At 33.4% G+C, this 17,695-nt stretch overlaps 1 protein-coding gene across 1 annotated transcript; it reads left to right on the top strand.

Annotated features, from left to right (window-relative positions):
- The first annotated feature begins 4,040 nt into the window (after window positions 1-4,040).
- LOC111051779 (ELL-associated factor 2) lies at window positions 4,041-15,187 on the top strand. Its single transcript, XM_039430539.1, has 7 exons — window positions 4,041-4,456; window positions 5,876-6,107; window positions 7,264-7,578; window positions 9,024-9,186; window positions 10,216-10,354; window positions 13,115-13,240; window positions 14,961-15,187. Exons 1-6 carry the CDS (start codon window positions 4,345-4,347, stop codon window positions 13,219-13,221), a joined length of 1,068 nt encoding a protein of 355 aa, XP_039286473.1. The 5' UTR covers window positions 4,041-4,344; the 3' UTR covers window positions 13,222-13,240; window positions 14,961-15,187.
- The last annotated feature ends 2,508 nt before the right edge of the window (window positions 15,188-17,695 follow it).

Genomic DNA, 17,695 nt, shown 5'->3' with positions numbered 1-17,695 from the left:
ATTGCATTGTAAATTTGGAACTTATCACTTCTTTTACCAATAATTGGAAACATATTTTGAACTCACGATGAGTTTGGTATAACATTTTCAAAGGAAATTGATTACGGTACCTTTACTTAAATACAGACCATAAAATGTAATTTTAAAAACACTCATAAAGCTTCAAACATCAATTTTTTCTTTCCTCTGGCTCCTAGCTGACCACTTTCAGAGCTTTTGCGGACCACGTATTAGGAATCACTAACCACTAACACCGATTTAGATAAATATGCAGGAAGATAAATTCCAATTTTATTGTATTTCCTCATCCAATTTATTGAATCTTCTAATAATCTAATTTAATAATATTTTTGTGGCTCATTTGAATACAACTTTTTATGAAATATTCAATCGTGATTAAGTGCTGATAAAGGACATCTTGACTTCTCTTCAATCCTGAGTAGGCTACCCTTTCCATAATAATATGTTCAATTGTTCAATAGGTAGCGGTTGATATATGAGTTTCGAGTTGCAATACCACGAGCAGTGGTTAATATTAAAAAATCTGGTGTGGCGCACTCACACAACTTTCCTTGCCGTTATGAAAATTGATCACCTGACGCTAGTGTTCCCGCGCATCTCAAGTCTACTATTCAAAGATTTGAGCCAGCTGGTGACAGGGTAATAACGCTGAAGACACGCGAGGTGTGCTATCTCTTCATAGTGAATCATTTTACTTTCCTTACCTATGGTAATAGGGCCCTATTACCATAGGTAAGGAAAGTATTGCTTTACGAAAAAAATTAAGGTACCCCAATTTCTAAATTTCTATACGTTTCAAGGTCCCCTGAGTCCAAAAAACTGGTTTTTGGGTATTGGTCTGTAGGTGTGTGTGTGTGTGTGTGTGTATGAGTGTATGTGCGTCCGTGTACACGATATCTCATCTCCCGATCAACGGAATGACTTGAAATTTGGAACTTAAGATCCTTTCACTATAAGGATCCGACACGAACAATTTCGATCAAATGCAATTCAAGATGGCGGCTAAAATGGCGAAAATGTTGTCAAAAACAGGGTTTTTCGTGATTATCTCGGAAACGGCTCCAACGATTTTGATCAAATTCATACCTAAAATAGTCATCGATAAGCTCTATCAACTGCCACAAGTCCCATATCTGTAAAAATTTCAGGAGCTCCCTCCGCCCCATCAATGCAGATAGATTCCCAATTCAGATACAATTGAAACAAAAAAAATCAAGTGGAGTAGATTGAGCATGAAAATCTCTACAATTAATGTTCAGTAACATTTTCACCTAAAATTGAAAATAAGCTTTAAATTCGAGAAAATGTGATTATTCAATTGCAAATTATTGTGGATTCTATTAAATCATTCACTATGAGAGATAGCAGACCTCATGTGTGTCTCCAGCGTTATTGCCCTGTCACCAGCTGGCTCAAATCTTTGAATAGTAGACTTGAGATGCGCGGGAACACTAGCGTCAGGTGATCAATTTTCATAATGGCAAGGAAAGTTGTGTGAGTGCGCCGCACCAGATTTTTTAATAGAATCAACAGTTGCCAACAGTTTCCAATTGGATAATCTCATTTTCTCGAATTTCGAGCTTATTTTCAATTTTAGGTGAAAATGTTACTGAACATTAGTTGTAGAGATTCTCATGCTGAATCTTTTCCACTAGATCAACAGTAGTTGCCAAAAGTTTACAATTGAATAATCTTATTTTCTCTAATTTCGAGCTTATTTTCAATTTTTGGTGAAAATGCTACTGAACATTAATAGTAGAGATTTTTATGCTCAATCTTTTCCACTTGAAATTTTTTGTTTTAATTGTATCTGAAGCCTGATAATTGAGAATCTAAATTCAAACTTTGCATAGATGGGGCGGAGCTCCTGAAATTTTTACAGATATGGGACTTGTGGCAGTTGATAGAGGTTATCGATGACTATTCAAGGTATAACTTTAATCGAAATCGTTGGAGCCGTTTTCGAGAAAATCGCGAAAAACCCTGTTTTTGACAACATTTTTGCTGCCATCTTGAATCGCATTTGATCGAAATTGTTCGTGTCGGATCCTTATATTGTAAGGGCCTTACGTTCCAAATTTCAAGTCATTCCGTTGACTGGGAGATGAGATATCGTGTACACAGACGCACATACACACACACACACACACATACAGACCAATACCCAAAAACCAGTTTTTTGGACTCAGGGGACCTTGAAACACATTAAAAACGTATAGAAATTTAGAAATTGGGGTACCTTAATTTTTTTCGTAAAGCAATACTTTCCTTACCCATGGTAATAGGGCTCTATTACCATAAAAACTCTTCCACAGTTTAAATGCAATGTTGATCTTTTTAATATTTTCTCCAGCCTTCTTAGCTGTCAAAAATATAGAACAAATTATTTATATATTATGTAATCCATTGTGATGAGAATTTCATCATATTTCTACAAATAGATATATGAACTTGATAATTTTTTGTCAAAGGAACAAATTATATTTCAATATGATTACATATTTTAAAAGTTTCTAATTTATGTGTCAGGTCACGTTAATTCCTACTTTTCATTTTTACTTATTATCTACCATTTACTATTTCAATTACCAAAACTACGTTGGGAATATGAAAAAATTTAAAGAGATTATATCGCAGTTAGTAATCAAGAAAATAGGCTTTAATAAGTAAAAGTAAGCGATTTTACTTATTATCCCCTATAAGCGATTAAGCTTGATTATAAAATGCAAATACTTGGAATCTTCATGGCGGCGGCGGGAAAATGTAGCAGTGTTGCCACTTGCAAACACAAAAAAACAGAACTTGTTATTAGAGCTGCTTCTAGGCGTAGCTTGTTTTTACAATCGATTCTACGTTTTGAAAGTTGACCAACACATAATGTTGTTGAAGTACAATCCGTTGAAACAAAACGTATATTAAATAGTTCACTTTCTTGTTTGAGGCTACTTGAATTCACATGAAAATATCTATAAAGTTGAAACATGGTGTGAAAAATAAGAAAATAGTACAAGTGGTAGCCTACTTTGATTTTCAATTTTTATATTTATCTTATAATATATAAAATTGATGATATCTATAATATAATTCAATAATATTGTGATAAGCATTCATTCAATGATAATATTATTAGCACGACTTTGATGAAATGAATTAAAATTGAATCTCCTTATTGCATTGAACAATTTATTTGATTGGTTTGGCAACTCAAGCTCTCCTCAGATTGGAGAGTTCATGTAAGCAATGCACATTTTCGGGCATTTGTGTAACTTGTGTGCAAAACCGGTAAATTCCAAATGAGAATCTATTCCCTGGCCATGATCTGCTCATATAATATTACACATTGATTTTATTAGAAGACATTATTTTGGAGACTGCTGATGACTGGATAAGCATAAGCAATCATGAATAACAACAATTTTGTAAAGGGCTACCTACTTGTTTTAAAAATTAAAAGTCTAAGCATCCTGGTTTTTTTATTACTTACTTGATACTTTTGACTTCTGATACTTCTGTGGTCTTCACCAGCAGCCAGGGCTGCGGGAAACGTCATTCAACTTTCCTATTGTAGTGGTCGTTTATCCCTTATGGCCTGTAGCCTCTGTAGGAGTGCTCGTCTACAAAGAAACTCGTCAAGGCTGTAGTATGGTCTATATCCGAAATGTTGAGCAAAATTCTTGTGGATGTGGATTTGTGACTTCAAGTTGATTCTAAAATCAAAAATGTTCAATATCTACTTGAATTAACACAACTTGATAAAAATGATGGTATAGTGGATTTACATTGGTAAAGTGAATTCAAGTTTCTGTTCTTGCAAACTTGACTTCAAGTTTGCAAAACTTACAAAGCCATATAAAAAAGGCTTCTCTAAAAAAAATAATCACGGTTAAAATCTAACCGGCTTTTGAGCAACCGTACATTACGAGAAGCTATCAAGCATCGATGCGTTTAAAAAATCGATTATCGAAATTTGTCCTGTGACGTCACGATAGTGACAGGTGAATCTGAACTCTAGAAGGCTTTGCATCTATGAAATCTAATAAGCTGTGATGAAGGAAATGAAAACGAAAACAAAAATGTCAATGTGTTGAGTATGCAATCGTGCATGGTGAAATAAGGTCAAAATCTGTGAACAAGACATCTTCTATTCGTGTTAAATTACTTGGCTAGTAGTGTTGAAAACGTTTAGTGCTCAATTGATAACAGGTTATGTTACAATGAAGATTTTGTGTGATTTTAACCGATTACGTGAATAACCATTCTATTTGTTCTACAAGCATTGATGATGCTTATAATTAACATTGAACAGGTATACCAACGTGCCAGATGAATGGCAAAAGCATGTCTGAAAAATTGGGTCTTGGACCTGAGAGACGAGAATTGAAGTTCGGTTCTAGTTTCCTGAATGGTAGAAATACCACATTTCATACCGTTAAATGTGAGTACAAATGTGAATTACATACTCTTTTTCAAGAAAAACTCTAATATTGTACTTCAATGCAGTAGCCTTATTTAATTTCTAGAGTAAATCCGTTCTAACCTATCCTTTTTGGAGTAACATATTGTACAAGTTTAATCTATTTTAATTCTTATTTTTACATTATTAATTTTATATTTTTGTCTCTGCCTTTGAAAATGAAGATTTCTATTAAAAGTTTTCAAAAAACAGGTTTTATATTTTTTGAAAAAATGAAGGAGTTTCAGGGTTAATGTCCGTGAAAAACTGATTATTCAGTTCATAATAGGCTTTTACTGCATTAAATACTTTGATCACATTGTTCCTATTACAAAAAACTTTTAAGAAGTTATCTCAAACATTGGTAGGCTATTTATGTATGACAGAACAGTTAACTTAGCTGACGTTGCTCAGGTCAAATTTTATTAAAAATTATTTCATTAATTATTAAACCATATAACAGCTTAATTTCACGTTTTTCTTATGGATGAGTTCAATAGCTGGTCTTTATAAAAAATAAGCTACGTATGTAGCTTTATTTGTAGTTGCTCATTGGCTAAATTTGACATAGGGTAGTTACATGTAGGATATAGCTCTGCTATGAGTAAATCTAATACAAATTTTATGTAGCTAAGATGCATAATATATACTTTAGGAGAAACCCAGTTTCCCAGTCCAAACCTCAGTTTTAGGAGTGCCCAGTTTCCAGCCAGATGCTTTCAACATAGCTCAGTTAACTTACTGTGATATTTACAACATTGAGAACAGAAACATATATTTATTGGATCTTTAAAAGACCAAAAGCACACGGTGTACAGGAACATTAGTAGCTTTTACTAGCTGCTACGGGAACATGGAATTGAAAATTTCTGGAACGCAACCGTACATGACTTTTACAATTCCGCTTTCCTAGTAGATAGTGGACGCTATTAATGTCCCTATGTGCTTTAAGGAGGTAGACTAAGACAACTTTCCTTATGAAATACTTTGTAATGGTAGTTTTAAAATTTCTCTCCGCATGACATGTGGAGGTTGCAAAAAAATGTCAACTTGGACAGAAGTTTTAAAAATATACTACTCCAGAGATGCAATTCCTACCAGATAAAAAACTAACAGTAACTTTACGATCTCTTGAATCTTGACTCTTACCCTCATGACTCTTATCAGTTTAAGTTATCTGTTGATAATATTAGTCAGAGCTCTCTCATTGTTCATCCCATAGTTATATAGCAATAGCTAAGGAAGGCGTCTCTACAGAGGTGAAACATTAGGTACGATATTAAAAAGTGTTTGGTATTTAAGTATTCAGAGTTAACAGTGCAGTTTATTATTTTTCTTCCATATGTATTTTCAAAGTCCAATTGTTGTCTCATGAAATGAAATATTTTCTACTTTTTCTAGATGACTTTAAGCCGGCTAGTGTGGACGTCACGAAGCAAGCCACCGTCGATGTGGCCTCTAATCACCAGATAACTGTTACTGTTCCTCATCTAGATGGAGCAGGCACTGCTCAAACTGTTTTCAAAGGCTCAGAGCGCCCCTGCCAGAAAGAATGTGTTCTAATTATTGATAAGTTGACTGGAGAAATTACATTGGAAAAGCTATCCACATGTATTCAGTTGAAGAAAACTAGGTGAGTTTATAAAAAATAGATTTTTGATTCATTCGAGAAAAATTATGTTTTGTAGCAAAATCTACTAGGAAAAATTCAAAAGAGATTGAGGATCATGCCCTTTTATCTCAAGCTTTACAATTGTCCTGAGAGCTGGCATAGAATTTGATTTGATTTGAAAGAGAAGCATCAATGGTGCAATAGTGGAATGAGTAGATTATATCTCTAAGTTAGACTATATTTATGCAATTTCTACTTCTCCACTCTCAAGAAGTAGATTATTCTTGTTTGTAGAATCAAGTTTCAATTTCAGGTTTCAGTCCATACCTGTTAGCCTATAAGAAAATTTCCGTGTAGCGCCATGTCAAAGTTGAAAAGATGGAGTTCTAGATCCACACATTAGTAAAAGTTAGTAGATAGAACTCAATTACTAGCCTTTACTATTGTGTAGATCTAGAGCTAGATCTTCAACTTGGTTTTATTAAAACATTTGGAAGATGCAACACTCAGACAAAACTGTTTTTCACATTCTGGCCAAGCGCCGCGTAGAAATGACGACGAACGCAAGAATGAGCGTGGATGGCTGCTCCGTCCGTATCTATGTATGCAGCAACTCGCTTGGCAAGCGACTTGGCGAGAGTGTGGCGCTGGCATTACATAACACACGAGAAACAGCTATAAACTATGGACAGATTCGTAAAGGAACATGTCAAAAGTGTTTTTCTTCAGTTGCAAGTCATGGATAGTGTTTATCATTTCAGTGACGCACAGATCGAGATATGCGTCATGCAATCGGTTCTCCCGTTAGAAATGTGCCTACTTGAGTCCAGTTCTACTATCAGACAGTTATGATTTGCAAAATCCCTTATGGTGGATCGGAACCCACATGAAGCTTCAATCAATAACTATCAATTTCAAAAAATTAATACTCTGAAAAATTTATCTAATTTTTTCCATGGATAGACTAGTGAGCCTCTGGATTGGAGAACTCGCTCAAGAACTGTTGTATTGCAGTTTTTGAAACCCGCAACTGTTAATTGTACAGAGTTGATGAAAATTATGGAAACAGCTAAATATTTGATTTACGCTACAAGAATAATAGATGCATTTATACCTATAAATGACTACATTCTAAAGTAAATCTTGTTTAGAAAATATTCGCTTTGCTTATTTGCAGACAACAATCGGCCAAGCAGCTGCCACAGAGTTCGAACTCGTCGAATTGGTCAAGTGGCAACCATGTGGCTGCTGCAGCCTCCTCGGCCGGAGGCAGCAAAAAGTCACACCTGGAGCCGCCCCCCGCCGCAGCACCCCCCTCCGCCCCCGGCCACAGGCGGCAGAGGCATGGTGGCGGCGCGGGTGGTGGGGGCGGAGGCAGCACTGGCAAACTGCCCAAGAATCTCTCGGCGCCGATTCCCCGCCACTCACCACTGCACGCCTCGCCATCCTACTCGCACTCGCACAAGTCACCGCAGTCGGCCTCCACGGCGGGGTTAGTATTTCTATTTATTTATTGGGTTAGCAAAAACAATACGAGGATCGGAAAAGAAAAAATATGCTATTGCCCAAAACTTCTTCAATTTCCTAATTTAGTTTCAAATTGTTCAAATATTATACATAAGTTACGTCCATTCCAATTTCTACACCAAATCACAATCAGCAAGCCTCTCTTTTTACGAGAGTCATTTTATTCATCCGATTGACCATAAATAGAAAACAAATATTTATAAAAGATTTTTTTTTCACTAAAAGCTACTTACACTTATGATTATTCTTCAACATGAATACCGTGAAGGTTGAGACATTTGGCATTTGTCATGCCAGTGGAATAGCCTACCAAAACTCTCTTCTTAAAATGAGTTTGAGTGGTCTTATATTTATATTGTTTTGGAACTCCTTGTTTAATTGGGAGCTTCGCCCCCAATGTAATATCTTGAGTTTGGGGAAAAGGTTTGAGTTACTACTGGCCAAATCAGGTTTGTAAGGCTGAGTGATTTGATTTGCTGGAGGAGCCATTTTGGTTGCACCAGCACTGTGAGGCAGAGATCTATGGCTCACGATCCCAGGAGTCATTTCAGCTGGCGTTCAAAGACACCATTTTTCGACCCTTGAGAATGGGATAAATACCCGAAACTAGTCGTGTTTTAGATAGAAATATAAGAAGGGTACTAATAATTTTCTGTGAGATACTATTTTGTAATTATATAAAGAACCGGGGCTACAAGCGTGCTTCTAAAGAAGGGGAAGTATTTTTGTTTTAATCTTATAACGATTCATTCATTCAAAAGATGATCTTCGTCGAGAGTGAAAGATATTTGATTAAATGGGATGAGAAAAGGACAAAGTTTATGCTTCGTTAACATGATCAAAAATATTTATTTATTCAGTCATGTACAATTATTACACTTATGTGAGAAGGCACAACAGGCTTATGCCCAAAACTGTCCCTTCTCATTATATAAAGATTGATTAGCATTGACCTTGCAAACGTACCACATTGACCTTGATCAGAGGCACAAAGTGCTGTAAGTTTTTAAAATTATTGAATAACTTACTCCAAGAATAATTGTGTTTAATTTATTACTCTGTCAAATGTGATAACTGTAGTGATGATTTGTCAGCTCTATTAAAAAAGCTCTATAATAAGTTCGCATAGAAAATTATACGGACTTTACTGAAGTGTTTTGAAATCTGTTGTGATAAAATAGAGATTGAAGCATTTTTTTTTGTAACGCTGCTTGATTGGTGCTGAATCATGTTTTATTTTCCGATGTTTTGATGACTGCTTTCGGCTTTTCCGATAGAAGATATCAAGCATTGGATTCTTTCCAAGTCTTTATACAAAGACACTGTACATGAAATATGTGCATATTTTCAATTCATGGTCATATCGACCGCATCTAATAGATTATTGTAACCATTTTAAATTGATTTCAGACTATCACCTTCGGCCATTCCTGGTGGAAGTCTTCCTTTAATTAGTCTGGACGACATAAGTGAGAGTCACACGAGTGCTCCCCCTAATACTGAATGTATTGCAATGGATGTGTCCCACAGTCCAATTAATTCGGCCTCACCATTTCGTCCTGGCAATGAAGAGGTATGTCATATCACTTACAACGTGCAATGATAGTTGATAAACGATTTTGATATAAAAATTGGATGGATTTCTTGTTCTCATGCATTAATTTGCAATTACACTTCAATTAAAACTATTTTTGGCTGTTGACAGATTTGTTACAAGACACCTCATAAATTATCTTATGTGGTGTTTTGTAATCAACCTAAAATAATATTGTCGGTCCAATTTTTGGCTGGTTGTGGAAACATCACTACCAAAGGTTTATTTACAATACACTAGGAAATTCTTTAAGATGGCGTGTGAATAAATATGTTTTATTAGAAAAAAGTCATTTGTCAAAATTGAACAAATTTATTAGACAAAATTAGTCATTCGTAATTAATATTCTGTTTGCCATCTACATTCGTCTTTTAATCATTTTAATCATCTTATAATTCTCAAAACTATGGTTGTTGTAAATCTTAAATGATAATATTATCATAAATCTATTAGAATTGAATATTTGTTGGGATCCCCTCTATATGAATTTGTATCGGGACATCACTGATGAACTATGTTATTTTATTAGAAAAATAAAAACACATGACAAATTGTATTTTTTCTATGATTTTATGAATAATCTTTCTGTGCTGATTGTATATTGTAGGCATTCTTTTTCATCAGCTTTTCAAATATAGGATATATTTATAGACCATCATATTGAGTTTGCCATCTATATACGTTTTTGTTTTTGAATGTAATAATTTTCAAAATTGCTCTGTTTCTACTGTAGACTAATTTCCGATAGATTCACTTCGGTGTTCTTTTTTCGTATTTTCTAATTCATCACAGCGTTATAATAAACGCTAAATAAAATTATCATTTTCACAACTTCTCAGAAAGTTATAATAAATGAATTAAATTGAATTGCATTTTAATGTACAGTACATTTCATTACTATGATGTGTTTTCTTGTTACGTTTTACGTGCACGCTTTAATTCAAGCTTCTGCTTCAATTCTTCACGGACCTAATGTAAGTTACATCATACAATAATGTTTTTTTTTAGGAGAATAGGTGCGCAGTAGATATTCTGACCGACTCATCGAGTGACTCGTCAAGCGATGACAGTTCCATCTCAGATAGTGACAGCGAATCTAATCATAGCAACAATGAGAGCGCAAAGTTCAAGTCCCATAATATGAATGGTAATTATTAACCTTTCTAATAATATAAAACTTTTAAACATTTGTATCATTTAAATTTACAAATCAAATCAATTTATTCTCACAATTTACAAATAATACAGTACAGTTACAATAACTGTAAGTAGCTACTTCTTGCAATAGCGCATTTGCCTGCTGCTTGGTTGTATTTTTTGTGTTTCTTTTTTACTTTCTGTAACATTTTGACTGTCCATCTAAGGACTTGTTTTTATTATTATCTTGACGTGTTCCCTTATGGACATGCCCTGGTAACATGTCTGTGCTATGAACAAAAACCATTATTATTGTTATTATTATTATTATTATTAATACATGTATGTATAAACGGGTAAAATACCCTTACGTTGTGAGAGACTCACATGTAGGCTTAAGCCTGTGTTTGTGAGGACCTGGCGTAATTCGCTGAATTTAGACTTTTCTTTTATACATTGACAAATAGCTAGTCAAATTTTGATATTTAGAGATTATTGATTACTTTTGTTGGATTCACTTTATAAAGTTGGTGGGAATGATAGGCATAATTATAATTCCCAATTCTCTATTACCACAGTTTTCTACTGGGTGTGGCAGAGCCGATTGACGAGTTTGGAAGGGTTATAAGTAATAAACCGCTCAACTTAGGAAAAATTATTTAATTCAGTTTGAAATGTAGTTTTTATTGTTACACACACAGACACACACACCATTGAGAAATAATAATAATCATTAATAAAACACTGAAAGAATTGAAACAAGTGACTGTCAAGGTGATTCAACTAAGAATGATAAAAAGCTCATTTATATCAACCGGAGAATGATCCATCAACCATAGGTGTAATTTAGATTTGTAAGATTTAAAATTATTTGACTGCAATATGATCTGGGTGGAATTATTAACCCTCTAGTATTACCTCTTGTATTATAAGCAACATCCGCACCTCGATTGCCACTTAGCCTAAAGAACATGGAAAGAACTTTGAATACATATAAATGACGCAGAGGCAATATAGATGATTCTCTGAAAAGGGGGTAAGAGTGAGCATGTCTACTTTCACCACAGATAACCCGAATAAAAGCTTTCTGCAATATGATAATTGGCATAAAATGTGATAAATATATGGATGCCCAACAAGAAATACCATAACTCAACCTGGACTGTACAAATGCAAAATACATGTTCCGAATAATTCTATTTGGGAAAACATTTCTGATATAATAAAACTTTCTTAGGAGAAGGAAGCAAGATCTTTTTAGTTTCCTGATATGCAAATTCCAAGTTAGAAGCTCATCTACAGTCAAGCCCAAATACTTTATAGAGATGGTTTTGGAGACTATACTACAGTTACAGTCCTCACTCTCTTGGAATAAACAATTTAAACTATGATATCTAAGAAGGTCAGGAAGATCAAATGAAGGAGACAATGTGAAACAGATAAACGTTGTTTTATCAGAGTTCAATGCCAGCCTATTTACTCCAAACCACAAACTTGAGTCATTCGCAACATATTCCAAGGCTGTGTCATCAGCGAATGAAGTGATTGAGCCGTGAAATTTATGAGCGAATAGATTATTAATATATATATTAAAAATAAAACTGGACCCAAGACAGAACCCTGTGGGGCACCACAGCGTAGCAGATGCAACGTTTCGCTTCGCACACCCTTCAGCGAAACGCACTGCCTCCTGTCACTCAGATATGACCCAAACCACTGAAGAAGATTTACCCTGATGCCAGCCTTGTTCAACTTATCCAATAAAATTGAATGATCAACAGTGTCGAAAGCCTTTCTTATCCAGAAAAAGCCCTGACACCCTCAATCCTTCAGAGTTATTCAGTCCTGAATAGATTTGAGACATGAAGTGGTCTAGTGCCATTTCAGTACTCAACCAGAAAATATTGAAATGAGAGAGACCGGTCTATAATTCCCCACCTCACTCTCATCTCCTCCTTTGAAAATAGGAACCACATTGGCAAATTTCAACAGAGAGGGAAACTCACCATTGAAAATTCTAGTATTGAATACATCTACCAGAACCGGAACAATAGGCATTGCAATTTATTTTATTAGGCGTGACGATATTCCATCCATTCCAGGAGACTTGTCATTTTCTAAAGAATTTATCAAGGAATAGACTTCATGGTAATAAATGGGTTCAAAAAAGCTGTAGAACGGGAAGTACCACTTTTGAAATGTCTAGTACAGGACTGTTTTGACTCATTATTGGGCACACTAATAGAATTTATTACTTCTTTCGGAACATTGACTAAATATTCATTAAATATATTAACTATGGATTCTATATCTTCAATAACAGTTTCATTCTTCCTAATACGCTCAATAGGTTTCCTAACTGAGGCCAGTCCAGATACTTCATTGGCCTCTGCTCTGAGATAAGCACCGTGCTCTGGGTTTTTCCGTTGGAAGCGTGGCTACTTCCGTTCAAATTTGTTAACAACCGTTATAAGTTCCAAGATGCTGGAAGTTGGGAGCCCACATGAAATTATCGGTCCATTCATCTCTCATAAAAAACACATTTTACCAGTGACCGATTAAGCTTATATCGGTAAAATTTTCTCCAATTTTGATATTTCATTGTTGTATGGTTTCTTTCTGTAGCTTATTTCAAATTAATCTCTATGACGATGTTCAACTGTTTATTGTATTACATGTATGATATACTGTCTTGAATAAATTGATATCTTATATGACTTGTCGACAATGGTTTTATTTATTTTGTAAATACAATTTATTAATTTTGCAGGTCACGTGAATGGCGTCTCTTCACCTTCTCTTCAATCTCTTCAAATGCCTGACAATTTTCTAAACGAAGATCTACAGCTTTCAGAATCAGGCTCTGAGAGTGACTGACACCCATGACTAATTTCAAGTAAGTAGCTATTTACTCATTGACATTAATATTAATATGTTTATTGGTTTAAATAAAAAGTTTGATCTAATAAGATTTAAATATAAGAGTTGAATTACTGTAAAGACTACACAGGTGCTTTCCAATAAATTCTGCCTATTCAGGCACGCATCTCATGAATTTAGTTGTTTTTCTGGAATAATTTTTATGATAGCTTTGAAAAAGCGTGTTGATGTGGGCAGTATTTTGCAACATAAATTTTCCAGTTCCAAAGATAAATATAAATATCGGGAGACCGAGCTTCGCTCTGAAGTGTAACAGCATAGAAAATTTGTAACGAAAGATTGAATTTATAGTTTATATTTATTTATTCATTATTTCAGTTTTACACTTATTTTTACAGTTAGATTTACAGTATTAGGAGGCACAACAGGCTTATGCCCAAGACTGTCCCTTTTCAAATTTATACTACAGTCCAAATCAAAATCTAGGATAAACTACTATCACTCATCAAAATAACAATTTATTCACACTTCAAAAAACAAACACATTATCAATAACAAATAGATGTACTATTAATCCGATTTAGAATTCTGTACTATTAAACGAGCAATTTCTGTTTATAATTATGTTTATATATATCTGTATGTGACCGGATCTCGAAAACGGCTCTAACGATTCTCACGAAATCTGGAACAAAGTAGGTTTATGATATGCAGATTCGATATCACTAGGTCTCGTCCCTTGAATAACTCGCTGAAGGACATTAAAAGGATAAATACGTCCTTGGAAAAACAGCTGGAAATTTTGTCGTCTGTCGATACCGTAATGGAAGAGAGTGAACGAGTGCATGTGTGTGGGATCATCCAGCTGATCTCACGAGAAGAAAAATTCAGCAAGAGAAACTTATTTTCGTTCATTTCTATTTTTTTTAGAAAACATGTTTACTTCAGAAAGTCCAAAATAGTAACTGGATGCTGTTAGTGATACAGACTGATAGTGTATCATTCTAAATCGAATTCATAGTATATCTATTTGTAATTGATGATGTATTTGTTTTTTGAACTGTGAATAAATTCTTATTTTGATGAGTGATAGTAGCTTAACCTAGATTTTGATTTGGCTGTAGTATACATTTTAAAAGGGACAGTTTTGGGCATAAGCCTGTTGTGCCTTCTCATATAACTGTGAAAACAATTGTACGACTGAGAAAATGAATAAATAAATATAAACTATAAATTCAATATTTCTTTACAAATTGTCTATGCTTTTACACTCCCGAGCAAAGCTCGGTCCCCCGATATTGATATACTATGTTTGCTACAATTACGTTAATATACTATGTACTATTCTACACTAACAGCATCTTGTTACTATTTTTGACTTTCTGAAGTAAACATGTTTTCTAAGATAAATAAACAAAAATAAGTTTTTCTTCCTGGATTATTATTCTCGTGACATCAGCTGAGGAATAACCTACACATGCACTCGCTCACTCACTTCCATTACGGTATCGACAGACGACAAAAGCGAGTTATCCAGGGTTGAAACCTAGTGCAATCGAATTTTCATATCATAAACCTACTTTGTTCCAAACTTCGTGAGAATCGTTAGAGCCGTTTTCGAGATCCGGTCACATACAGATATATAAACATATAAACAGAAATTGCTCGTTTAATAGTATAGCATAATCAGTTTCTGTTTTCCCGTTAAAATTAATTTTTCATTCCATTTTTTGCAGATCTTTTGGATGCCTTACCTGGTTTGTAACAACAACAAACTGTATTTCAGTTGTTGGGATCAAAATAAAGGAATACGCAAATTGATAAGTGTTGTTTTGATTGAATACTCTGGTAATTCAATTACCATTTTAATTGCATCTTACATTATTAAATAATTTTGTAAATATTGTGTCTGTATAAAATAATTAGGTTTATTAAAACCGAGGCACAACTGACTGAATTATTATTCAATGTTTTCATTTTTATACCCTCTATTAGGACTATAATCACAGTAAGGTCATTTCTACAGTAGATTTAGAAAAATAGTCGGTTCCTATTCTGGATTTGGAAAGGATTAGACGTAGTGATGTAAAATACCCGGGTATTTAAAACTTGGAGTAAATACCTAGGGTAGGTATTTACCCGGGTAAACCCGAAATTCATAGATACCCGGGTAAATTGGGTATTTATGGAATCATGGATGTTTATACCCCTGAATAAATTATTATTGTCATTGTATGATATTGTGATTATGTATGGCATAGTCTTAGTTATAATGCAATTATTTTTTTCAATGACTATTATTATTTTTCAAATATTACTCAAAATTTGAAAATAAACAGGATATTTTATTTCAAGAAGAAACTGGTTAAGTAAGAGTAAGCTTCATGAGTTTTATGCATGTATTTCTACTACTCAATAATAATTATTGTAAGAAAATCATAACATTAAAAACAACTACAAACCTTAAAATCGAGAAAAATATCTATTTGAAAAGGCAAATAAAATTAATTCTTTGAAAAGTTAGTAAATAATGTGGATTTTTTGTGTCTTGGAATCATGACAGCACTACATAAAAAAAATGGTGAGCATGAAAATGAATCTACTGTTATTTTTTCATTTTCAAGCTTGTAGTTGTTTTTAATGTTATGTTTTTCTTACAATAATTATTATTGAGTAAGTAGAAATACATGCATAAAACTCATGAAGCTTACTAACTCTTATTTAACCAGTTTCTTTTAAAAATAAAAAATCCTGTTTATTTAAAAATAAAATAACTGTAATTATCTATTACATTTTATTCGCATTAATTATTTATATTGTATAGTAAATTTATATTTCAAATATAAATAATTTTATATTTTAATATAGTGAAACTCTTCACTATATTTAAAAAAACATGAACATGATTCCACTGTTTTTTAATTATGTTATGATTTTCCTTTAGAAAATGGACTGCATGTGATACTTGACTGATAAAAATCTCCCACTCCCTGAACTCTGAATAATAGTTTTTAATTTTGTCATTTTCAATAAGATGTAACATCACAATAACAAAGAAAATCAAAGTACCCAGTACTTTGGTATCTATGTCAATCATGCTCAGGAGTAAAAAACTCATTTCATGCTGCATGAAAAACTGTTGAATACATTTAAACATCATTTCACTATCCTTGGAGGATAGTTACGGCAAAAAGACAACTCAATCTTCTCCAAATTCATTAGAAATTATAAATACCCAGTTTTTGGGTATTTACCTAGGCCTTGGGTGAATACCCAATTTATATTTACCTACCCGCTGGGTATTTACCCGGCCCACATCACTAATATTAGACATAAACCTTAACAAATAGAATTAGTGTAGTGTAAAATAATCCAACATGTCTTGGATTAATTTATAATATTTGAAAATACCTGGAGAAATAACATATTAAATTGGCTATAGTAGTGTATATTTACCAAAATACGACAAATACGACAAAATTGGTTGAGGAAAATTAATTATTACAAAAAATACTGCAAAAACTAGTTTATTTTTGAACTATCAAAAAGCGTTTTACTCGATCACTTATTAAATTTTAGTTTTGGTCACAGTTTGAAAACATAATACTAACATACAAATATTCTAATTCATTTTCACAATCTAAGGAAGACAATCATGTATGCTCGTTGATACTCTAAAACTAAAATAATCTAAATACCTAAAAATGTTTACAAAAGCATAAACGTGTAAATATCCTATAAAAATATCGCATTTCGTTGTAAATTAGTTTTGTTCTATCGTAAATTCATTGTTATAAAAACGTTTTGATACATAATTTTATTTTGAACTGTTACATTCATAATCAGGAGAAAAGTTTAACTTTTGCTCTTCATCATAATATATAGAAATATCTTCATTCGTAGAAATTTTTCAATAAAAGGTTATTTTACCTGAGGTAATTTCTAGGCGTCTAAGTGCCGGTTGCACAACAGCCGGTTAAATTTTAACAGTGATTAATTCCACGAGAACCAATCAGAGAAGTCGTCTTTTCAAAAACACCTTCTCTGATTGGTTCTTATGAAATTAATCACTGTTAAAATTTAAACGGCTTTTGTGCAACTACTTGAGAGGGAATGAGATTCAATTTTTTCATTGACAATTTCAATGAAAAAGATTCAATTGACTATAAAAATATCAGGAATTGACGCATTCAGGAACCATATTTCTATGTCAGTCATTATTTATTCAGCCATAATAATTAATAAAAAACTTATGGACACTAATGCATAAGAAATATGCATAACAAATTGTTGAATTGACTTTCAGATACTTGCCAGTATAATATGGCACTTGATGTTTTGATTTTGAATTTTCAGAAATTATAAAATTTTGTCACAAAATGAGTAACTGTAGATGTATATGGAATATTTCAACATCATTTTGTTTTATTCCACAAAATTCGTAACAGTTTCATTGAACCTCATGAACCCT

This window comes from Nilaparvata lugens, chromosome 1 (assembly GCF_014356525.2).
Source record: "Nilaparvata lugens isolate BPH chromosome 1, ASM1435652v1, whole genome shotgun sequence".
In the NCBI taxonomy this organism is placed as follows: domain Eukaryota; kingdom Metazoa; phylum Arthropoda; class Insecta; order Hemiptera; family Delphacidae; genus Nilaparvata; species Nilaparvata lugens.
Note: the sequence above shows the minus strand (reverse complement) of the source record. Positions and strands in the feature narration are given on the sequence as shown.